At 35.3% G+C, this 26,669-nt stretch overlaps 1 protein-coding gene, 1 long non-coding RNA gene and 1 pseudogene across 2 annotated transcripts; 1 reads left to right on the top strand and 2 right to left on the bottom strand.

Annotated features, from left to right (window-relative positions):
- Window positions 1–3,889: 3,889 nt before the first annotated feature.
- LOC107958232 (protein argonaute 4A-like) lies at window positions 3,890–7,298 on the bottom strand (annotated as a pseudogene).
- A 12,886-nt stretch (window positions 7,299–20,184) lies between these two features.
- LOC107905276 (protein LEAD-SENSITIVE 1) lies at window positions 20,185–21,318 on the top strand. Its single transcript, XM_016831885.2, has 2 exons — window positions 20,185–20,551; window positions 20,653–21,318. Exons 1-2 carry the CDS (start codon window positions 20,446–20,448, stop codon window positions 21,135–21,137), a joined length of 591 nt encoding a protein of 196 aa, XP_016687374.2. The 5' UTR covers window positions 20,185–20,445; the 3' UTR covers window positions 21,138–21,318.
- A 1,479-nt stretch (window positions 21,319–22,797) lies between these two features.
- LOC107905269 (uncharacterized) lies at window positions 22,798–23,563 on the bottom strand. The gene is made up of 2 exons (XR_001686486.2): window positions 23,383–23,563; window positions 22,798–23,120 (listed from the first exon to the last, which is right to left on the bottom strand). It is a non-coding gene; the product is annotated as an uncharacterized lncRNA (long non-coding RNA).
- Between the last annotated feature and the right edge of the window lie 3,106 nt (window positions 23,564–26,669).

Here is a 26,669-nt window from a genome sequence, read left to right as displayed (position 1 = left end):
CAATATAAAAATATATAAAAGAATTAGTATAAAAAAAATAAAATAAAGTGAGTAATTGTTAACAAAACATACAATACAAATAAAAATATGATATTTAATAATGATAATTTACAAATTTTAAAATTATAAATAATAAAATGAATAATATAAAACATAAATAATATAATAGATAATATACGATATACATAATATATAATAAAAATAATATAATAAGTAAAAAATATATAATAAAAGTAAAAAATCTAATAAATGCTATATAATAAAATATAATATAAATATATATAGGAAAATAAGATATGATAAATAAACATTTTATATAAACAAATCAATAGTATTTTTAATAATATATGTATAGATTTTAAAATAAATAAATTATATGTAAAAAAATAACAAAATTTAAATTAATAAAGAAAATGAGTAAAATTAAATTTAAATGAAACTATAAGGCTAATTTAAAAAATGAAATAAATTTAATTAAAAAAACAAACTGAAAACGGAGAAGGACTAAAGGGATAAATATCCCTTTAGCCGAAGAAAACACGCGAATCTCTAAATGGACCGGGTCGGGTAATCGGGTTAGCCCCAAAACGACGTCGTTTTGGGGCCCTTCTGCACACTATGAAACGACGTCGTATAGGGGTGCTTTAAAAACCAATTTTCTTTCAAAAACTTTCATTTTCACCTCCTCCTAAAAAAAAACTCAAGAAAAATGCTCTCAAAAGCCTGCCTGCCCTCTGAGCTCCGATCGAACTCCAATCATCGGGCATCTCCATCCTCTGTCGTCTCCGCCACCATTCACGGTGGTCGGAGTTCCCAAAAGCGAGTTTTACGCTCCTTAAAGCTTCCCAAAGCCCAATCCGATGGTAATATCCCTTTTCCCTTCTATTTTAAAAGTGTTTTTGCCTCCAAATCGATTCAAATCTTCGAAATAAAAATAAGAACGAAAAGTAATCTCTGAAAATCACCTTAGATCTAATTTTATTCCTTGTATATGTGTAATACTTGTGTCTGTTTTACACTATTTTTCCGGTAAAAAAAAACCCTTTTACAACGCTTTCCTTCAACTTTTATAGCCTTATACAGTATTTTTTACAGATTTTTATTTCATTTCTTGCCATGTTTGTTTCATTTCTGCTGCTTTCTTTCTCTTTTTACAGGTGTTTACGAGAATGATGGCGAGTACTCTGGCTTTGACTCGTGCGCCAATCACGGCGCGATTCAGAACTAGAGTCATGGCGCTGATGGGGGCTACTAGAATGGTGTGATTTGAAAAGGCGCGTCGTTTGGGATGGTTGCTGTGCGAATTCTGGAACCTTCTTTTTGCGGCGCTGAAAGGTGTAGAAACCCTAGGGTTCCTGACCTAGGGTTAAGCATTTGGGCCTTCGGGATGCAGCTTAATGGGTCTTAGGAGTAGGCTTTTTAGAAATGGATCTGTAATGTAACGGGTTGGGTCTGCCAGGTAGTGTTGGTATTTGGGTTTGCTTTAGGCTAATGGGGTATTGGGTGTTGGGCCACGAGTGTAATGGGTTTATGGGATATAATTCTCCTTTTGGGCTTTATTTCTTTTGTAACATGGACTGTACAAATTGGACACTTTATTTTATTTTTTGGTTTTCTGTTTGGTTTATTAAGCCCGGGCGAATTTGGGCTATTACAGCTGCCCCTCTTTGCTCATTACTGTGTAACAGGAATAGAGAAAAGACTATAAAAGGACCAAATTTGCCCGGTCTTATCGGATCCTGACTTCAAGGTCCTCAATCTGCTCCTTGCAAACTCAGAATTGTAGTGCTAATGTCTTCGATCTGCTCTCCGTCGAATACAGAGATGCCAAATCATCTTGGATCTGCTTTGATGAAAGTCAGATCTACTATGTTTTCGATCTGCTCCCCATTGAATACAGAGAGATAAGATCTGTCATCTTGGATCTACTCTCCGTCCATTACGGAGGGATAAGATCCGCCATCTTGGATCTGCCTCGATGAAGGTCAGATCTGCTATGTCTTTGATTTGCTCCCCGTCGAATACAGAGAGATAAGATCTGTCATCTTAGATCTGCCCCGATGAAGGTCAGATCTGATATGTCTTTGATCTACTCCCCATCGAATACAGAGAGATAAGATCTGTCATCTTAGATCTACTCTCCGTCCATTACAGAGAGATAAGATCTGTCATCTTAGATCTATTCTCCGCCCATTACAGAGATATAAGATCTGTCATCTTGGATCTGCCCCGATGAAGGTCAGATCTACTATGTCTTCGATCTGCTCCCAGTCGAATACAGAGAGATAAGATCTGTCATCTTGGATCTACTCCCCGCCCATTACAAAGAGATAAGATCTGTCATCTTTGATCCACTCCCCATCCATTATAGAGAGATAAGATCTGTCATCTTGGATCTGCCCCGATGAAGGTCAGATCTGCTATATCTTTGATCTACTCCCCGTCAAATACAGAGAGATAAGATCTGTCATCTTGGATCTACTCCCCGCCCATTATAGAGAGATAAGATCTGTCATCTTGTATCTGCCCCAATGAAGGTCAGATCTGCTAAGTCTTCGATCTGTTCCCCGTCGAATACAGAGAGATAAGATCTGTTATCTTCAACTTGTTCCCTATAGGCACATGGATGCCATGTTGAAATCTTCAATCTTCACTGTCCCCTAGAGGATATAACCTGTAGAATGTGTATGTGCCTATGCCTATTATTAGGATGCCATGATTGAAATGAATCAAATGCTCCTAATTAGACATATTATGATGCAAAATGAAAATGAATTTTATTTCGGACATCTTGATTCATTCAAGTCTCGTTTTGTTTCACTCAAAGTACCAACCCTATTTTGCTCGTATGCTTAGAACCCTCTCCAACGATTTGGTCCACTGTGCCATTCCCACATGCTACGACCCACTGGAGATGTTTATGAAATGATCCTTTCTTCGGATCAACATCGTCTAATCACCAGAAGAAAATTTCTTGAGTAACTCCAATCCTTACTCAATAGGAATTCCTTAAACAATTGTTATGTTTCAGTTTCTTTGTATTATCTAGAAATTTCCAGAGTAATATGCAAAACTTCGTTTTTGAAGATATTTTAGTTCCTCCATTATTATTTCAATGCAACATACTTTATGAATAATGGATAATAAATTGATCTTGAGGAAAATTAGAGTTTGAATGATTTATCAAAAGAAGAACAAAGGAGATTAATCTAGGAATCTATCTTTGAGAAGAAAGAGAATCCAAAGATAGTAAACAAGATAAAAATCAAATGCCTTAGATATCGCAACTTGGGCTTCTATATACAAATTCCATGAAAACTATTTTGAGTTTAAGATGTGTTTCGAAGACCCAAAGTACTTAGTTGATGCCCCGGTATGTAACATACTTCACTGCTTGTTGACTCCAGTATAGCAAGGTCATTGCTGCACACCAAAATTTGAGCCGCCCTTTCGGGTTTTCAGCTCAAAACCCTTTTTGTCTCAAGGCGCCCTTTGCGGGTTTTCACCTTGGCCTCTCCATTTCTTTCTCTTTTTCCATTTTCCATTTTTTCTTTTCTTTTCTCTCTTTTTTTTTTCTTTTTTTTTTGAAATAGAAGTCTCAAAGTGCCCTTTGCGGGTTTTCACTTTGGCTTCCCTTTATTTTTAGACAAAATACTCCTTAATTGAGTCTGAATTCACTGTATTAGGTGAATCTTTCGCACCACTAGAGGAGGCTTTTTCAGAATCTATGGTCTTTCCCACTTGGTATCCATTTTCCTTTGAAATCCTTTGCATGGGAAGAATCTCTTGTAACACAAGTTCCCCCTCATGAAATTCTTTTGCCCAATCAAAAATCCGGGCTAACGTTTGTCAAACAAAGAAAGTGAATAGTAGCTAGAATCCAGAAGCTCTATAAAAATAGTTCAATGGAGCTGCTGGCGTTATCTTTCATTCTGGGAAGCTGAAGTACAGAAATCACTCCCGGAGTTGTCATTCCACCATGGTTTGATGATGTTTCTCAAGTATCTTTAAACTCTATAAACTGCTCTAACTGTGACGTTACCAAATGAACTCAGCGAATAGGGGCCACAACAGATATGTCTGTAGCATTTCTTTGATATAGCATGGACTAGCTCCTGCAGATCGTCAGTCGAAAACCCAATCTGACCTAAGAGAACATGATAATGAGTAGATCTCGTGGCTCCAATCATTCCAGTATAGGCACAAAGATAGAAGTCAATGTTCCTAGGATGATAGATTTTGTTGTTTATAACAGTTCCAGGCGAGACATTGTCAGGAGATCCCTGCTGAAAAAAAGTTAGCATGATGATTTTTCTGTGCCATAATGACCACAAACTTGGGGTTCCAACTCTTATCAAGAAATTTGCAAGCCTTAATTACTTGATCCAGCTCAATGTTCAATACTTGATTGAACTGTGACTTGCTAACTCCATCCCTGAATATGATAATCTGATCAGGCTTCCTTTTCCCTGAACTTGTATAGAAGTCTTACAATACCCTCATCCACTTTGTTAGAAACTGGTTTGAAGAGAGAATCTATCATTTCAAGCTTCAAAGACTGTGTACGACCTGATGCCCTATAACTGGAAATCAATGGCCACTTCATGAAACTAACCACCGTAGCTATTGACGGTATATCAGACTGCTCACAAGAGCCAAATAATGCATCCATTCCAAGGATGATAATTGGAACCTTTGAAACAACTGGAATTGAAGGTGTTTGCTCAATTACTAACATGTAATTTAGTCCTCCAAGCTTTGTATTGATTTTTAGAAGCAGGTTTGTAAAGCACTGATCCTTCACCCTAACTAACGCCATACACTGAGTCACGATGCCATACTCAGACAGATTGTTCTACTTCTATGGCCTATAAAAATCAGAGTTTTTCTTATCGAGAAGCAAACAAAGAAGGAACTGTGGAGCTTTGAATATCCAGCACTATTGTCCACCAAGGCATCAATGTGAGGTATAGGAAAACTAGCTTTGTTCCGACTTACAGCCTTTCATTTCTTCTAAGGCTATATCTTTTACCCCCTCTTTATGGGGTAGAATTTATTTCTCTTCTTGCTTTACCGTTTTCAACAAATTTAGAAACAAATCGCAATCTCTGTCATCTTCAGAGTACTGAGATTCCTCTAAACACATGTAGCGCTCAAAAGGAACTCTGAATCTGTAGTATCGTTGCCCCTATCATTGATATCTAGGGATCTTCGATAGGCACAAAAGAATATACAATGAATAAATGAATTCAAGAATAACTATTTACGTTATGAATGAAGAAAAAATGAGGGAACAATTGCTCAAATTAATCATGAAAGATATGTTTTATTGAAACAACAATGTCTAAACATGAGCCTATTTCACAAATGAAATCTTATTGTTTCTAAGCTTTAAAACAACAAGTGTGTTCTAAACATTACTCTAAATTAACTTTAAAACACAAGGATCACTTCCACAATTTTATTGTTCAAAACATTCCCAAATGGCAAGGGCTCATCAGTTTTATTCCTTCGTTTCCTCTTAGGATACGTTATTCATATTCCCCAACATCAAGTCCTGCTCAAAAGCCCTGAAACTTGGTGCATTCTTGGATCCCCTGCCCCTTTCCATCATGGAATTCACCTCCCCATGATTAGGTAATAAATTCTCTGCCCCAGAGGGATGATCAAAGCTTATAACACCTATTTTGATAAGTTTTTCGATCATCTTTTTAAAGGCAATGCAATTCTCAATTGAGTGTCCTGCACATCCCGCATGATACTCACATTGAGCGTTCAAATCATACCATTTGGGGTATGGGGGCTGCAACGGTTCTATGTAAAATAGGGACACTACATGTGCGGCAAATAATCTATGATATAGCTCCTTATACGACACTGGAATTGACGTAAAGAGAAGCTTTCAGGATTCGATTTCGGATTGGATTCTTGCTTTTGAGGAACCTGATGGCTGATAGTTGACATTCTCGGTTGTCTTATAGTCAACAGCTTCTCCTTATTTTCTTTTCTTGCCATTGCCCTCGAGGTATTGTATCGGGAGCTCCACTCTTGCTTTTTAAGAGCTTCACACTGTTTTGGACACTCCACACTAGCCTTCCTTGCTTCTCTAATGATGACAAGACTGGCTGAATTGCTCCCCGAATTAGGACCTGAGCCTACCGAATTATTTACTGGTTCCAACATACCGGCCTGATGCTGTTGGGGTTTGATAACAACTGGTATCCCTCGCGGATGTGCGTCTAGTTGAGTCTGAACCTCTATTGGAGTAGAATTTGGAGAATAAACAATAACCTCATTATCATCTTCAGTGTTGACCACTGGGCTTTTCCTCTTTTCAAGCTCTTCGACTAGTAACTGTCCCAGCTGGCCAATTATATTTCTTTGGAGCCCAACATTTGATCACGTATATCTTGTTGAATTTTGGTCAATTGCTCTTGCATCTGTATTTGCCTTTGCTCTAATCTCTCCAACCTTTGCTCCATATCCCCGATTAACTCTCTGAAATAATTTTTGCCTAATTAGGGTCTTTTTATGGACTTAAATGCATATGATGCGATGTGATGTAATGCAAATGCATGAATGCAAAAAGGTATCGATCTCGACTCAATTTCATTTAGAAAACTTTATTTAGAAAAAGAATATCTTTACATATGAATGGATTACAAATACGCCTTCGTCCTATGGCCTAAAGTTTTAACTCAACAAAGCTAACTCTTAACAAAGATCTGACTATAGCTTGTATTTCGTGCTCAGTGTATCAGCTTGTACCTTCATGGTCCATAAATGATTTACTACCATCCCGAATTTAAGCTATGGCTTCACCCATGGTATAATCCCTTCATCTATGGACACCTCTTCTAACGTCTGTGAAGTTATTCTGATTATCTTGAAAGAAAGATTGGCAAACAAGTAGGTATTCATGCTTAACATGCTGCCTTAAAATGATATCCAGCACCTTTAGTGTTTCTTGAGAGTTTTCAGATTCCTGTCCATGCAAAGCATTTTGAAATGCTTATATGGGTATCTTCTCAGCATAGTTAATCTCTACTTTAAAGGTCTTTTAAATGATATGGCCTTCTTTAATCTCATTCTTTTGCGTCCATTTTGACAGACCATCAAGGCTTGCATTTCCATTGTCTCTAATAAGTGCAACATAGTAAACTCATGCTTGTTGTTTGGTCCTATAATAGATAAGCCTTTTTACCATCATGAGCACAATCACTTTCTTTCCAACTCACCTTTGTCGGTCCATGCATTCTGTCAATCACTTTTCTTCCAACACTCTTACCATCGACCATCTTCATATGAAAGAGAAATGTTGTAATGGTGGAAATGTCCATCAGTACTCTTCTTGTTCACCTTGAAATGATTGGTGAGTACATTACCTTCTACCCTTTAGTTCCTGCAGCACACCTTGCCATAGGATGTCAAACAATCTTCCTTGTATCCAATTCTGCTTTGATTGGAAACAACATTAAGACGCACCAGTGGCGGAAGAGACAGGAATTCCAAGACTGCCCATTTTTCTCCTACTCTTTCCATTTTAGCTCACTCCCTCTCCCCATGACGTTCATCAACTTCCTCACAAAAGTTGGAATATAGTCAGCCCTTGAGTAAACTTTACCAACTTGAATCATAGGACAACGCCACAAAACTGAATATTCCTCCACCACGGGTATCATATCGGCTTTTCCAAACGTAAAGCAACTGTATACAAGATTCCAATACTGAGTGATGGCCCTAAACAAATTCTCGTCTATTCCCAAGTCAAGCAAGTACATGCAAGTCCCCATGGTTGTTGTAGAATAACTGCTTGGCTTCGCTACCCCATTGATCCCATATTCCTTTAACTCATGCTGATTATCCTGTGTAACGCTGATACGAATGTAGTCTGACAGCTCTGACACATATCCCATGGCTAGACTATTTTCCTTTACTAATTGAGTTTGCTCTGACCATATATGGACGTTAACGTTGTCTTCCACTCTATCAAGAAGTCCGTTCTCCATAATAAAACTCCCGAACTTAGAAACTGACCGAAAATCGATACCTTTTAAATGCGAAATGATATGCAACAAAAAAAAAGAAATAGTTTGTATCACATGATAACAATAAACTCGAAGATAACCTACAAGAGTAATAATTACGGTATAATTCTATCTAGGTTGAGCTCTTACGGTCCTTCTATATGTGGTTTGTTTCTAAATTTTGAGGTACCCAAACCAGTAGATTCCTCGATCCTCACCCATTATAGGCTCATTTGAATCGAGTTCAGTTCAGGGGAATACATTTCCCTATGGCTACACGGAGATGAAAATCTCACGAAACCATAGGTACGGATGTATCCCGAAAGTGATCCACTATCCTGCACGGAGGTGAAAACCTCACGAAGGCGTAGCTTTTCACTCCCACTTAATGGTGTGACCACAACGGTCATGCAAATGCAATACGTATCAGAATATAGCAACACATGCAATAATACAAACACATGTAATGCAAAGAGGATTAAATTTTAAAATTTTTAATTTTCGACATTAAGACAAGAGATAATCAATTACACGGCTTGACTCTCTTATTAGCCCCCAGTGGAGTCGCCAAGCTGTCGAAACCATTTTTAAACCGGGTTTTGGAAAATGGGAATCGACTTTAAGAAAAATGAAAACGGGAGTCACCACCAATCTTTTTAGGTGTGATTGGATCACCAATAAAACATTTAAAATCGTTAGTTCTAGTCTACGAAATCAAGAAAATGGGTTCGGGAGTCGGTTACGAACGAGGAAGGGCTAGCACCCTCGTAACGCCCAAAAATTGATACCTAATTGATTATCAAGTGTCTTTGATGTCAGAAATTTGAAAGTTTTAAGATGCAATCCTCTTTACAATAGAATGTCTCAATTTTGAAAATTAAGGCTCACTTATTTCAAACGATTCAAAACATCACATCTAGTAAGTTAGGACGCAACATTTTAAAACCTTCGAAACTAAGCTCGTCTTTCAAAAATTTCTATCTCGAAACAACAAAACGCCATATCCAGTAAGTTGGGACACTATGTTTTGAAATCTCGAAATAATTGTTTAAGTTTCGAAGATTCAAAATCGCTTAGAAGGGTGCTTGACTATTCGAATTCAACGAGGAAAGTAGCAACCCAGTAAGTTAGGGCACTACCTTTCTTGAAGTTTCCAAACATCAAGCATTGCCTTTTATTATTATTTTTTAAAACCTTGGAATATTATTTTTAATGATGCATGAGGAATCTTATTACATTATAAATCATACATGACAACATATTCTCGTAACAGGTAAATAAAACATGCATTTAAACAATATGTTAGCAATACATAAAGATCATACGTTAGATGCATACACAATAAAAAATAATAAATATAGCAAATCTTAACAACATACGTACAAAGATATACATAGCATATATTGAAGACGAATAAGCAAAACATACAAAGTAATAATTAATTTAAAAAAATGATGCATGATAAAAAAAAGTAATATAATATCATTGTACATGTTCATAAAATACAACATCAAATAATAATTATAAAATAACATTTAATACATAAATGATATATACAATATAAAAATATATAAAAGAATTAGTATAAAAAAATAAAATAAAGTGAGTAATTGTTAACAAAACATACAATACAAATAAAAATATGATATTTAATAAAGAGAAATGCTATAATGGTAGAAGTGTCCATCAATACTCCCACACTCACTTTGAATTGCTCATCTATCCTCCTGTCAAGCAAATACTGCAAGTCCCCTTAGTTTTTGTAGAACAACTGCTTGGCTTCATTACTCCATTGATCCCATATTTCCTTTAACTCCTGGAGATTATTTTGCGCCACGCTGATGTGAGTGTAACCTCATAATTCTGATGTGTATCCTTCAACGTTTCCTTTGACCATTTATGGACGTTAGCATTGCCCTCCATTCTATCAAGAAGTCCGTTCTCCATAATAAAACTTTCTAACTTAGAAACTGACCGTGAATCGATACCTTTTAAATGCAAAATGACATGCACAAAAGAAAGAAAACAGTCAGTATCATATGATATTAATAAACACAAATATAACCTAAGTATAATTCTATCTATATTGAGCTCTTACGGTTTTTCTATATGTGGTTTGTTTCTAAAGTTTGAGGTACCCAAACCAGCAGATTCCTCGATCCTCATCCATTATAGGCTCAGTTGAATCGAGTTCAGTTCAGGGGAATACATTTCCCTATGGCTACACGGAGATGAAAATCTCACGAAACCATAGGTACGGATGTATCCCGCAAGTGATCCACTATCCTACACGGAGGCGAAAACCTCACGAAGGCGTAGCTTCTCACTCCCACTTAAGGGTGTGACCACAACGGTCATGCAAATGCAATGCGTATCAGAATATAGCAACACATGCAATAATTCAAACACATGTAATGCAAAGAGGATTAAAGTTTAAAATTTTTAATTTCCGACGTTAAGACAAGAGATAATCAATTACACGGCTTGACTCTCTTATTAGTCCCCAGTGGAGTCGCCAAGCTGTCGAAACTATTTTTAAATCGAGTTTTGGAAAATGGGAATCGATTTTAAGAAAAACGAAAACGGGAGTCGCCACCAATCTTTTTAGGTGTGATTGGATCACCTTATAAAATGTTTTATTTTAAAACATTAATTTTGGTCTACGAAAGTCGAGAAAATGGATTCGGGAGTCGGTTACGTACGAGGAAGGGTTAGCGCCCTCGTAACGCCCAAAAATTGGTACCTAATTGATTATCAAATGTCTTTAATGTCGAAAATTTGAAAGTTTTAAGATGCAAACCTCTTTTAATTAGAATGTCTCAATTTTGAAAATTAAGGCTCACTTCAAAACATCACATCCAGTAAGTTAGGATGCAACATTTTAAAACCTTCGAAACTAAGCTCGTCTTTCAAAAATTTCTATCTCGAAACAACAAAACGCCATATCCAGTAAGTTAGGACACTATGTTTTGAAAACTCGAAATAATTGTTTAAGTTTTGAAAACTCAAAATAACTTAGAAGGGTACTTGACTATTCGAATTCAACGAGAAAAGTCGCAACCCAGTAAGTTAGGGCACTACCTTTCTCGAAGTTTCCAAACATCAAGCATTGCCTTTTATTTTATTTTTTTAAAATAAAACCTTGGAATATTATTTTAAATGACGTTTTAGGATGACATATTAATGCATCATGAAGCATAGATGTACAAAATATTCTAACATTTCCATACAAACATGAATAATATCATTAATACAAAAACAAATAACATGAACATACGTTTAATGAAAAAAATCATACTAGGGTAAATATAAGATAATAAACAAATAAAAACATAAGTAAACTAAAAGAAAAACATAATACATGCAAAAATTATACAACAATTTATATCATAAAATAGCACATAAAAGAAATAATTAAACATAGAATATAAAAAAATGAAACTATGCACAAATAAGATAAATGACATACACTAAAAAAATGAATAAATAGAACATTTACAAATTATAAAAATATAATGCAATAGTTCAAAATACATGAAATGATAATATAATATATATATGCATAGAAAATATATATTTGAAAATAAACTATATAAAAAGGTTAAATATTATAATATATAAAATACATAATCAAATGTATAAAAGATAGGAATAAATATACATATTTGAAAAAATGAAGAAATTAAAATAAAAAAAGGTTGAAAAACTAAGATAGACGAAGAATAAAATAAGAACAAACCACAGAGAGTAAGAACGCAAAAGGGAGAGAAATTTGAGTGAATGCTTTCAAGAATTCTTATTGCTTCCCAAAACTCAAGTGATTTACAATGAAGGGAGAGACCTCTATTTATAGTTGAGCCTCCCCAAATCCAACGGTACAGATCAATTACATCAACGGTTAAGATTAAAGGATATCTACAAATTAAATCTCCAAGATTACAAGATCATATCTTCAAGATTGCATATCATATCTAAGATTGTATCATATCTAAGATTGTATATCATATCTAAGATTGCATATCATATCTAAGATTGCATATCCTTAAAGATTATATTTCCATATGAGTCAAGCTTATAGATGGACCTTAAATCCTTTCAAGTAATGGGCCATTCTGATTGGGCCAAATTATATGTTTGTAATTTTGTACTGGACTTGGACTTGGAGTTTGTTTTATTTTTATTTTTTGGGGGGTTTATTATTTTAAATACTGAAATGGGCTGGGCAAAAATGGGTTATTACAATGAATATGGAAAATGTTTGATAAATGTGGTCATTCATAATTATGGAATTATATACCTCATGTGTACTATTTGCATAAAGATGATATTTCAAATACTTTGGTTATTTAAGCTTAAATATGAAATAGTATGAAATCAAGATAAGTTGTTATGAAAATATATTTATATTACAGAGATATGCTGATATATGTTGTATGATTACATAACGTGAAATTATGTATATATATATGAGAAATTTAATGAGAATTGAGCCCATACATGTTTCTTATTATTTATATGAAGTGTACGACTGACAAGGGTGATGAAGTTATAAACAGAGAGTTACACGGGTTAAAAACACGGGCGTGTGACTATCCAAATTGTGAAAATTTTCTAAATGTTGCAAAAGTTTCATATGTTTACGGTTTGGTCCCGAACAACCACGAATGTATGTTTTAGATCCCGTCAGCCTATATAAGGGACGTTAAACATATTGTCGAAACCACTTTTAAAAATGCTAAATTTAATGAAAAAATAGGGAATTGACTTTAAAAAACGGAAACGGAGTCGCCACCGATCCTTTTTTGTTTAGGTGTGACCGGATCACCAAGAAGTTTGGTCATTTTAATAAAACATTTTGGTTTACTAAAACAATGATTTTGGTCTACGTAAATAGGAGAGAACGGGTCCGGGAGTCGGTTACGTATGAGGAAGGGTTAGCACCCTCATTACGCCCAAAATTGGTACCAAATCGATTAAATACTGTCCTTATGTCTAAGATTTAAAATTTTTGAAATGTGGTTCCTTTTATAAACATTTGAATAAACCGAGTTGGTTGTCAAAATTCTCTTGTTTCAGAGGAATACAGTATCACATCCAGCACGATTGGACACGATCCTTTATACCCTCGAAACACGAGAAATTTTGAGTTTTGAAAAGTTTATATGTTGAAAACCGCAAAAGGATGCCTAATTATTTAGTCCAACGAGAAGGTCGAAACCCAACACAGTAGGGCACGACTCTTCGAATTTCTAGACATTGGACATTGCCTTATTTTAGAATTTGGAGAACGTGAGTGAAATTCTAAAGGAATATTTGATTATTTTAAACAAACAGGAGATCACAACCCAGTACGATAGAGCACGATTCCCCGAATTGCCAAACATCGAGCACTACCTTCGTTTTGGAGAATTTTTAAAAGCATGAGTGAAATCCCAAAGGAATATTCGATTGTTTTGAACAAACGAGAAATCGCAACCCAACACGATAGGGTACGACTCTCCGAATTGCCAAACATCGAACATTTCCTTTGTTTAAAAGAGTTTTTAGAAAACATGAGTGAAATTCCAAGGGACATTCGATTATTTTGAGCAAACGAGAAATTGCAACCCAGCACGATAGGGCACGATTCCTCGAATTGCCAAATATCGAACATCGCCTTCATTTCAAAGAATTTTTAAATAGTTATAAAACCCGCTTAAAACAAATTAATTTGTCTTGAAATCGGATGAAATAATTGATTTTTAAGAGTTGAAAACCATAAAGCAACATTTTGTAAGCCAAAAGAAAAAAATAAAAACATGGGATGATGTATGCGCATAAATACCATGATAGATGAATGAAGATAATATAGCCTATTTAATCAACTAACAAAATAAATATGGCTAGCCTAAAAAATATAACCCAATTTCAATCATGCATGGAAAATAATTGATATAACGATACCAAAACAAAAATTATAGTATAACAGTACATCGCACAAGACCAAATAAAACAATACACATGATAGTATGCCACAATAATATACAAAACCTAACATGATACAGTCAATACAAGGTATACAAAAACAAAACGAAAATAAAGAAATGTGGTATACAACTAGTTTGAAATAATAATAAACACGTAATGCCTAATACATGAATGGATGGATTTAAAAAACTAGAGATATATGTAATCTTTTAAATAGATGATATAGAACGAATATTCTAAGTCAAATAATATACAAAATGTAAAAAAAACATTTAAAAATACATACAGTGAAGGAGAATTTAATAATATATAAACATATAAAATAGTATTAAAATGTGAGATTCTAAATCAAAACAATATGTAACGAAATATGTTCTAAAAATGACTTATATACATAGGGATATATATAGAGAAAAATTTAAGAGATTTCATAAAATAATTTTGTATGGGACTAAATATGTATATAGAGCTAAATTAATTTTATCATAAATTATATATAATGGACTAAAAAAACTCACATGTACAAAGAATGTTTTTTTTTTAAAAAAATGGGATATCTAGTTAAAAATGACCATATACATATAAAAAGAAAAATAATTTAAATAACATATACACCATATATAAAAAGGATCGAATATGAGGATAAAATATAAATATTGATAAATATAAGACATATGAAAAATTTTTAAATGAATGATAAAACGATTTTAAGGATATATCAAGTTTTAAAATAAATAAATATATATACATGTAACAACACAAAACAAATCGCATATATCTAAAATAAATAATATATGAAAACCTTAGATTAATAATAAAGTAATTGAAAAGTAAAAGGTATTACAAATTTTTTAATTCGTATTAAAAGAAAAGATTAAAACCTAAGTAGATATATGTATACATTATATAAAATATGATAAATAAAATAATACATGATAAAACCCTTTAATATAACTAGTAAAAAAAGAACAATGATTTAAGATAAACATTATGTAGAATATTAAAATAAATGAAACAAAAAAGGGTTAAAATCCAAATAACTAAGGACCAAATCAGAACAGAAAACAAAATTTGGGGCGAAAAGTGTAAGAGAATAAGCGCATAAGGACCAGATTGTAACACTCACTGCAAAAAGGGACTAATAGGGAAATTATACCCTATCATCAAAACGGTGTCATTCCCCTGTCCTACCTTCAAAAGGTCAAAGGACTAAATTGAATCCAAATAAAACAAAAGAGTCCAAATTAAAAAAAATAAAAGAATGGGATTGAATCGCAGTAGGAATAAGGAGAGACTAAGAGCACAAATTTCCTATTAATGGGAAGCATGTGGATCCTCCCCGGGTCGGGTCACGCATGCGCGGGTCATGCCAAATAGGTGTACACGGCGTCGTTTTTACTCCTTTAAAAGGACTAATATCAGCCAAATTCGGCTGATCCTCCTTACCCCCCCTTTTCTTCTCATTTGACAAACCCTAGATCCCCTCTCATCCATCGATTCCCATCCCCTAAACAATCACCTACACATCATGCCTAGAGGACAAGATTTTTAGCCTCAAGGTCTCCCTTTGACTTCGATTTCAACAAAGTAGAGGGTGACCCATGGCGCATTTACCAGGTAAGCCCCTTTCCTCTTTTCTTTTTCTTATTTTCTTTCGCATACATGAACCACAAATCCAGAAAAAATGAAAACTAAAGGAAGTAAAGCATTTAGAAATCTTTTTCGAAAATCACCTTCTATATTTTAATACTCATAGTGTGCGCGTAAAAAACTTACAAGTGATTCTCTTTAGGCTTTATAGCCGAGAGAAGAAAAAATAAAAATAAAATATACAATTTTTTGCTATTTTCTTGCGTTTGGTGTGCAGGTACGGGTGCTGTGCTGGCGTACGGAGGCACGGCCGTAGCTGCTGGAGGGTACGGAGGCTGGGGCTGCTGTCCAGTTGTGGCGCATCTGCTGCTAGGGCTAGGGTTTGCCAAAATTTGGTTTAGTATTTGGGCCGTTTGGGCTCATTCTGGGTATTGGGCTTTAATTGGTTATTGGGTTGTTTTGTACTAAAGACTTGGACTGTGGACTATTGATTTGGTTTAATTATTTATTTTTTTGTTGTATTTTATCTTGGGTTTCTAGTGGACCTGGGCAAATTGGCCCATTTACAGCTGCCCCTCTTTGCTCATTGTCGTGTAACGAGAATAGAGCAAAGACTATAAATGGGCCAATTTTGCCAGGATCTGCTGAGTCTCGACTTCTTTTGGCCCTTTTTTTCTTCAAGTAGCTTCAATATGCTCCACTGCAACTTCAAAGAGACATGGTTTGTGTGTTTTTATCCTGCTCTACTGCAACTTCAGATAGATAAGGATTGTGACTTCGATCTACTCCACTGCAACTTCAGGGAAACAAGATCTTGCAATCTTCGGCCTATTGCCCTACTACTTAGGGGGTTAAGGCTTGTTTTCTTCGATCTACTCCACTGGAGACGAGATCTGCAATCTTCAGCGTACTCCACTACAACTTTAGGGAGCTAGGATGGTGGCTTAAATCTGCTTTACTGCAACTTCAGGAAGCCAAGATTCGCCGTTTTCGATCCGCTCCACTGCAACTTCAGGGAAACAAGATCTACAATCTTTAGCTTACTCTGCTACAACTTTAGGGAGATAGGATGGTGGCTTAAATCTGCTTCACTGCAACTTCAGGAAGACAGGATTCACCGTCTTCGATCTACTCCACTGCAACTTCAAGGTTTACCTTTCCGTCCACCGTGTACGATGGCCGGCGTCGACGACGGACGGCGGCTGACGATCGGCCGGTGACCGGTCCCCTGGCCGGATTCCCTTCTCCTCTCCCTTTTCTCTCCTTTTTTTTCTTTCTCCCCTTTCAAATGAATTTTTTTTAAAAAAATTTTAACTTTTATAGGGGACCAAAACGCCCCCGTTTAAACCAAAAACGACGCCGTTTTGGCCCCGAGTCAGGTCAACCAGACCCGCTCCAGGCCAGGATCCGCGTGTTTTTGAGTGGAAGGGCAATTTGCGCATTTGGCCCTTCCGCTTTTTCATGCATTTACAATCAAGTTATTCTTGCTTCTAATTTGGCCCTAGATTTTGTCAAGCTTTTCAATTTAGTCCTTGGCTAAGCGCAGCGTTTTAACAGTTGGGAATATTGCGCTTTTTGTCCCTTTAGGTCACGCACGCGTTGTGATTTGGCCCGATTTCCCTATTTTGTTTCCAATTTCACCCCAAGAATTCTGCTCTAACCTCAATTTCGTCCCTTTTTTTTGTTTTTGTTCTTAAATAGCATTTGTAATATTAATTTCACTAGATTATTATTATATCATTGTTATTTATTATTATTATCATTGTTATATTATACCATACTTAATATTATTATTATATTTACTCTTATTATTTATAAATATTAGTATATATTATTATTATGTATGAATATATATATACTCTTTAGATATGGTATTTTTACCATCATTATATTTACTATTATATTTAATATATTATTATTCATTTTCCTTACTTTATTATTATGTCATACTTTCTTTTGTATTTTTACTATTATCGTTATTATTATTTTATTATTATCTATTATTTATTAATATTATTGGTACATAGATATGCATGTGCGTACTTACGTAGTGTGTTAATATTTATTTTTTATTATTATCATTTTTAGTATATGTATATATTATTTGTATTTTTTATATATTATGTATATTATTATTTTTATCAGACATATTGCGTATATATTTTTTTAATATCATGTTATTTATATATTTTATTACATATGTATATATCTTTAATATATATATAGGTATATCTTTATGTGAAATTGGTATTTTTATGTTTTTAATATTATTATTACATTTATTTTATTCCTACTATATTTATTATTAATATTAGTACACATATTTTATTATTCTTGTATACATAGCTTATATATAGTATTATTTTCGTATATTTATTATTCTACCTATTATTTTCACCATCATCACTTATTTTAATTTTATTTTAATGTATTTTTCATATATGTCATGTACATACATTTTTCAATATTCATTTTATACATATATATGTATATATTATGTATATATTTTAACAATACAAGTTATATATATTTTTTTACTATTTTATGTATAGATTTCAAAAACTATATATAGTATATTTCTGACACTATTACTATTTATATATATATTACGTACATACTCTTAATATCATTATTATACGCGTATACATGTACATTCACCGTTTCCATTTCATGTTTAATTCTCGTATTACGTCTAATATCGCATACATCTTTATTGTTTGTAATATTATTGTCACACTTATATTTGCTTCAATATACTTCTAGATCTGTCTTCTATTTATTTTTATTTATTAATTTGCTTTGCATTATTTCAAAAAATCTTATTCTTGTTTTTTAATAAGTAAGGCAATGTATCGATTTAACATTAAGCCGTAGATTTCATCGCTATGTTGGATGGAATTTGTCGGCCCGTATTAAAGACGGAACACTCTTCTGAAAAATCGAAAAAACTAAAATTTCTCGTCTTTTCAATCGGATCACGACTAAATGTTACATTGAACTTGTATTTTTGAAAATCAAGACAACACGTGTTTTATAAGATACCAATTTTGGGCGTCGCGAGGATGCTAATACCTTCCTCGCGCGTAACCGACTCTCGAACCCTAATTTTTTCTCTGGATTTTGACGTAGACCTAAACTCGGCCTTCTTTTTGTTTTAAAAATAAATTCATTAGGTGTCCGATCACACCTATAAAAGGATCGATGGCGACTCCCTTTTTATTTATTTCAAATCAAATTTCAGTTTTCAAGTTTTCACTAAATCGCCACAATTAGCGACCAAGTTAAAAATTTTCACGTCGCTACAATGATTAACATTATAGCTTCAATTGTTTCAATAATATCACTTTTTTCTTCCACAAAATGGCATTTAAAGCCTTGAAATTGGTTGCAACTTGCAAGAGGTTCCCTTCCAATGAGAATTGCACTCTGAGTTTTATAAATGTTTTCATCCTTGCCTTTTAATATGCCTAATTGGATCCATCCAACATGGGGTTGAAAGACAAAAGAACCTTTCATAGTGAGTAAAAATTAATATCAAAGTCACCAATTGACGTGTTGAAAGACAGAAGAACCTTTCATAGTGAGTAAAAATTAATATCAAAATCACCACTTGCTACGTCAAGTCTCGCTCTGATAACAAATAAAAGAAACATGTGATTTTTGTATTGATATTTGAGTAGTCATACTAGTAGTTATAACTAAGGAGACTAGCAAGTGAAGAACAACAACACAAAAAGATTGGTTACACAGTCCGATTTCAACCATGTACAAGTGATGATTTTGTTAAAAAAATCGGTTCAAAAAACAATATTTTTAGACAAAACAGTAGTTTAAAAATTTTCTTTAAAATCGAGTCTTATGATATTTATAGCATTAAACTTTAATTGAAATTATATATGAGCTTTGTACAAGGTGGTTAAGTCGATCTCAGCTTTCTATTGAACGACCTTCTCCACTATTCATAAACAGATTTAAGATCTATTTTACTTGGATTCTGTCCAATATACTATTAATCAAGTGAGTTACATTTATGTCTCTATCTTCTAAGAGTCATCTGCTTCAATAGCAAGACAAGGTATCTCTCTAAATGGATTTGATAGACGACATATTAGTTTTTCAATCGATTCGTTCAATTTCGATTAGACTAATAATATGTTTGGATTATCTACTAATATAAGTTGTCTTTCCTTATTACGATCTGACCACATAATACCGCTTGATATTAGTTAAACTTTAGATAATTAGTAAACTAATATTTGTTTTCATTTTTCTTTACATGTAAAAACTATTGAAGACAATATATGAATATATTAATGATACTGATGAATATTTTATTAAACTAATTTTTTTAAAAAAATTACAAGTACATATAATCAAAATCACTATATTAAAGGCACTAGATCCTGACGGATTTAAATCCTACAACTCACTATATACCAAACTTACACTTATACAAAAAATCTAGATCACTTTCCACTAAATTTTTTCTCGAAAAAACATTATTTATGATGAAACAACTATATTTTCCAAATAATTTAAATATATTTCAAATCTATCCGTAAAATTAGAGCTAAAGGTTATAGGCAGTAGGGGCTTTAATGCAACTAAAATCATGTCAAGCATTTACATTGGTATGTAAACTGGCACCATTGAAGGAACGTTTGATTCCTTTGAACAATATTGTCTAGCAAGCATCAGAACCTCCTTTCCAAAACTTTCAAAGCATAATTATATGTTTTCTCTTTATTACATTTGATTCTCGATTTTTTATCGCTTCTTCTAATCACATCTACTATAAATTTGTCTTAGTTTTTTGCTAAAAACACAACTTAAAACAAAAGATTTTAACTAGAAATAAAAAATGGGACAGCCACAAAGCAAACCAAGCAAACCAAGCATACCAAGGTTTCCTCAACCAGGGGATCACATCTACTGTGAAAGAAAGGGAGGTCTCTATGATCACCATGGTTTGCTTCTATTTCTTTTCAATTTTTTATCCATATACCCAGAAGATCATAACATGTATACACACACATAAACATTGGGTGTTTCTGATTGAGCACTGCAGGAATATATGTGGGGGACGACATGGTGATTCATCTCCAGGGAGCAGCCAAGAAACTTGGGGAGCTACCTACATGCCATAAATGTGGAGACAAGCGAGTCGTAAATGGTGAAATAGCAAAAGTATGCATAGATTGTTTCCTTGATGGTGACACGCTCCAGATCTATGAGTATGGAGTTACCTATCCAGAATTCTCTAAAAGAAAACGTGGTACTTGTTGCCCACGCTATTCCAGGCCTCCCCATTTAGTTATTAGCGCCGCAACTGATTTCCTTGAACGGAATGGGTTTGGCCCCTACGACATGTTTACTAACAACTGTGAGCACTTCGCTGTGTGTTGCAAAACAGGCTCTGCCGACAGTTACCAGATTGAAGGCCATATTGAAGGAGTTATTGATACTGGTCCCTTTGCTATGGTTGGTGCCTCTGTTGTTGTGGCAGCTTATAGTATTTCGAAAGGCGTTAGCCAAAAATCAAGCTCCTGGTAACTTCTGCCTGCAACTCATTCACGGGACTTCAATTACATCTTACTTATAAGTATGAACCATGTTAAGAAGATCTCATATCCCAATAAACTTAACAGTCAAAGCCAACACGTGCTGAAATTCACCTATATGCAAATATGAATTATTTATCATCTTTTGTTTATAAATACTAAAAATTTTATGAGGGTAGAAATTGTATTCAAAATAATATAAAATAAATAATAAAATATATGATTTGAAACTAATAATAACAATACATATGCAAAATGCACAAAATTAAAATGAAAAATTAATTTAAATTGTAAGTAAAAAAAATTAAATAGATAAATACATCATATTAAGAATATCAAATGCACTCCAATTGCTTATCATTGGTATTGTTATTTTTCTATAGCACTTAAAATGCTATTGTGTTAATATGTTATCAAAATGTTATCATATTGGAGAAAGGAAAATTCAGTATTAAAAATATTTTTCTTTGAAAAGATACAATATGGAGTTGATCCGTGACATTAACTCTATCAACCATGTTATCTATACTAGAAATCTTATTATATGCGTATAACGCCCCGAATTTTCGGCCCAGAAGTTTAGAGATCGAGCATAGGGGCAATGAGGAGGTCGCACGTAAATGACTAGTTGTACCCTTTAGAAACAAGAATGGACCTACTGGTCTGGTGGTTAAGTGAGTGTTAGCATACCTTGAGGATCCGGGTTTGAGATGTAGAAGGTGCATTTTTGGGGAGTCTTTGTTTTATTTATTTTATTTTATTTATTTTGGTTGTTTTCAGTTATTAAATATTAGTTACTATATTTTTATTTTTAGTTTGGACGTTCCTTTGCTTTTCTTTTTGTTTTGTCTTCTCCTGTTCTTTTTCTTTTTGGGGAGTTGTTGTGAGTGCTTTGGAAGCGTTTTGCCTACAAATTCTGGATTGTCGCGCCTCTGTCGTCTTCTTCGTTGTCAAAATAGGTGTGGGATTAGAAACCTTGTCTTTACATTATCGTTTTTGCAAAATTTCTATTTCGACATATTTTTGTTTTTCTGTTAACCCGAAGATCTTGGGTTCTAGACATTGGAAGTGAGGAGGAACTGCTACTTTCTGATATATTTTTGATAGGGCAAAGATTAGGGATGATTCCGGTGGCTTAGATAGTGGTTTCGGGCTAGCACACGGCCTTGTGGATTTGGGAATTAGGGTTTTCGGTCAATTTTGGATGCCACACGGTCGTGTGGCCAATTTGGGTATTTTGTCGGAGTTCACACGGCTGTGTTCCTTAGGCACATGGGCGTGTGAGTTTGGGAATTAGGGATTTGAGTTTTTGTGTCACACAGCCTAGCTAGACGATCGTGTCCTCCCTACACTTTATTTTAGTGATTTTGGACAGAGAGTTACATGGCCTGTTCACGCGGCCATGTCCCTGCTTCACACGGGTGTGTACCTCTGTTACACTGTTGTGTGCAACCCTTCACACGGGCATTTGGACCCCCACGCGGCCGGAGCACACGGGCGTATGGCCCTAACTCGCCAAGTTCTGATTTTAGGGCAATTTAAGTGCAATCTCAACTCTATGTGTAACCCCCTACCCGTATTCCGAGCCTAGAACAGGGTACAAGGCATTACCGAACTTAATACCATCAATCATGTAAAAATCAGCCATAAAATTTCTTCTAAATTAAAAACTTTCATACATATGTGTAAACGGGCCAATTTGCCCGGGCCCACTAGAAACCCAAGATAAAATACAACAAATAAATAATTAATTAAACCAAATCAATAGTCTACAGTCCAAGTCTTTAGTACAAAACAACCCAATAACCAATTAAAGCCCAATACGCAGAATGAGCCCAAACGGCCCAAATAATAAACCAAATTTTGGCAAACCTTAACCCTAGCAGTAGATGCGCCACAACTGGACAGCAGCCCAAGCCTCCATACCCTCTAGCAGCCACGCCCGTGCCTCCGTACGTCAGCACAGCACCCGTACCTGCACACCAAACGCAAGAAAACAATAGACGCAAGAAAATAGCAAAAAATTGTATTTTTTTATTTTTATTTTTTCTTCTCTCAGCTATAAAGCCTAAAGAGAATCACTTGTAAGTTTTTTTACGCGCACACTATGAGTATTAAAATACAGAAGGTGATTTCTGAAAAAGATCTCTAAATGCTTTAGTTCCTTTAGTTTTCATTTTTTCTGGATTTGTGGTTCATATATGCGAAAGAAAATAAGAAAAAGAAAAGGGGCTTACCTGGTAAATGCGCCATGGGTCACCCTCTACTTTGTTGAAATCGAAGTCAAGAGGAGACCTTGAGGCTAAAAATCTCGTCCTCTAGGCATGATGTGAAGGTGATTGTTTGGGGGATGGGAATCGATGGATGAGAGGGGATCTAGGGTTTCTCAAATGAGAAGAAAAGGGGGGGTAAGGAGGATCGGGCGAATTTGGTTGATTTTAGTCCTTTTAAAGGAGTAAAAATGACGCCGTGTACACCTATTTGGCATTACCCGCGCACACGTAACCCGACCCGGGGAGGATCCGCGTGCTTCCCATTAATGGGAAATTTGTGCTCTTAGTCCCTCCTTATTCCTACTGTGATTCAATCCCATTCTTTTATTTTTTTAATTTGGACTCTTTTGTTTTATTTGGATTCGATTTAGTCCTTTGACCTTTTGAAGGTAGTACAGGGGAATGACACCGTTTTGATGATAGGGTATAATTTCCCTATTAGTCCCTTTTTTGCATATGTTTATTGATGTTGTATGTATTTTGAAATGGGCTTATGGGCCATACTGTTATCTGAATAAGGGGCTAAAGCCCAGTTTATTATAATCTGAAAAGGGCTCTGGTCCAGTACCACTGTTACCTGAATGGGCATAGGCCCAATAGGCTTGAGCTGACTTGGGCTTTGAATGGGTTTTCCTTACACACTGAGTTTCCCCAAACTCACCCCTTTTATTTTCATCTACGCAGGAAATCCCTAATCATAGTGGGCTTGGAGCTGTGAAGGAATTCGGAGTGGCCATCCGTTCTGAAAGTTTGGTTTTCTTCTGGTGAACTGGACATCCTATTATTTACGTTGAGGTTTGGGTTTTTAAATGTAATAAGGCCGCTTAATTATTTTTGATGGTTTTAATATGTATTGCTAAGATAGGTATTACTTATATTTAACTGTTGAAATTGGATAGCTTTAGAGCGCGTTTTCAAAAACAACAATTGATTTCAAAATAACACGACAACAAGCAAAGCTTCCGTAATGAAAGTATTTTAAAAGATTAATCACTTTTCCTAAAAATGACTTAATCAAATCGGTTTCCTAGAAATATCCATGACATTAAGGTGTGGCAATGGCGGTATGCATGTCTAGGATTGGATCCGAAGGGAGTTTGGTACTTAAGCAGTCCGATGGACTCACCACCTCTTTTTCGGTTTCCTACCTGGTGCACAGCTTCCATTCATTTTAACCTATAATGAAATTATCTTTTAAAACACTAAGTAAGTTTTTCTGGATCAACAATATAAAATATTTTTGAACGCTTCGATGTGGCATATCGGATCTGGTCATAATGTCTGGGCCGGGTTTGGGGTATTACATTTAGTGGTATCAGAACCTAGGTTGCAACAACTCGGCTGTGGAATGGGTTTACAAAAAAAAACAAAGGTTTTCAAAAACAAAAAAAAATTTATAAAGATTGCGAAAAATGCGATTTTCAAAATTTAGATATTTAGAAGATGGCATTCCGAATCTCCGGCCCAAGCCTGTAAGTATTACTCTAAACTTTTCTGAATATTTTCTTGAATTATCTGTCTGTACTAAAACCCTATTAGGATACTCTAGATAGGATGATACTGAAACCATAAGAAAATCTGATAAGAGACTGAAACTGTAGTTAGACTTCGATTCTGTGAAAACAAACTCTGAACTACTATCTAATTCATAAAACATCTGTAATAAACACTGGAATATTAATTGATGCATAAAAATTCGTAATCAAGATAATACGATATGAGTACAAGAGGCCGTGGATGGAGCCGAGGAAGTGCTCGAGCGAGATCTTCATCTTTGAGACATATGCTGGCGGTGGATGCACCGGTACCACTGGCAATAGAGGTAGAGTCTCATGACCGCGGTGCCAAGGATGATGCCCTGTCATAGGCAATGCTTCGTGTTCTAGAAAGGGTTGCCATGGCAAGTACGGGCAATAGAGTTCGGGGATCTCTTTCTGAACGACTTCAAGCTAACGGAGCGGAGATCTTTAGGGGCGTGTCTGGTATAGCCCCGAATGTGGCGGAATATTGGTTGGAGGCCACAGAACGGATTATGGATGACTTGGACTGCTCTGAGGAAATTGTGAGTGGGGTATCTGTACTAAGTCTTTTGGGTCACTCGGTTAGGGTAGACAAACTATATAAGGATGTACCCTTAGAAACTCAAGGTAGGATTTTCCCTAGAGATCTAATGGAGTTACCATTCGGAGAGTTTGATCTTATTTTGGGAATAGACTGGCTTGTTAAGCATAAAGTGACTCTGGATTGTGCTGCTAAACGAATGGTGTTAAGGACCACAAAGGATGAGGAGGTTATGGTGATAGGTGAGCAAAGGGATTATTTGTCCAATGTGGTGTCGGCATTAAGAGCCGAGAAGTGGATTCGGAAAGGTTGTGAGGCCTATTTGGCATTTGTAAGTTAGTCGGAAGAGGGGGGACTGACAGTGGATAAGGTTAGGACCGTAAAGGAGCTCCAAGATGCTTTTCTGGAAGAGCTTTCAGGATTGCCTCCGAACCGAGAAGTTGAGTTTGGACTAGATTTGTTGCCTGGAACGGCGCCTATGTCCATCGCACCGTATAGGATTGCACCGAAGGAGTTAGTGGAGTTAAAGGCTCAAATTCAAGAGTTGTTGGATATGGGCTTCATTAGGCCAAACGTGTCTCCATGGGGAACACCGGTGCTATTCGTGAAGAAGAAGGATGGTACAATGCGGATGTGCATTGATTATCGCCAGTTGAACAAACTGACAATTAAGAATAAGTATCCACTGCCAAGGATTGACGATCTGTTTGACCAACTTAGAGGAGCTTCTATATTTTCCAAGATCGACCTTCCATCTGGATATCATCCGTTAAGAGTCAATGAGGCAGATATCCATAAGACGACATTCAGGACTCGGTATGGTCATTACGAGTTTCTGGTTATGCCATTTGGACTGACGAACGCTCCTGCAGCATTTATGGATCTGATGAATCGTGTGTTCCAACCATTTTTTGATTAGTTCGTAGTCGTCTTTATTAACGATATCCTGGTATATTCTGAAACTGAAGTGAAACATGATGAGCATCTCCGTATAGTGCTGCAAGTGTTAAGGAAGAAGGAACTCTTTGCAAAGCTCAGCAAGTGTGAATTTTGGTTGAGGGAGGTAACCTTCTTAGGGCATGTGGTCTCTGCTGAGGGGATTAAGGTGGACCCTCAAAAAATTGAAGCGATTTTGGAGTGGAAGCCGCCTAGGTCAGTGTCTGAAATACGGAGTTTCCTAGGACTGGCAG

This window comes from Gossypium hirsutum, chromosome A08 (assembly GCF_007990345.1).
Source record: "Gossypium hirsutum isolate 1008001.06 chromosome A08, Gossypium_hirsutum_v2.1, whole genome shotgun sequence".
NCBI lineage: Eukaryota > Viridiplantae > Streptophyta > Magnoliopsida > Malvales > Malvaceae > Gossypium > Gossypium hirsutum.
Note: the sequence above shows the minus strand (reverse complement) of the source record. Positions and strands in the feature narration are given on the sequence as shown.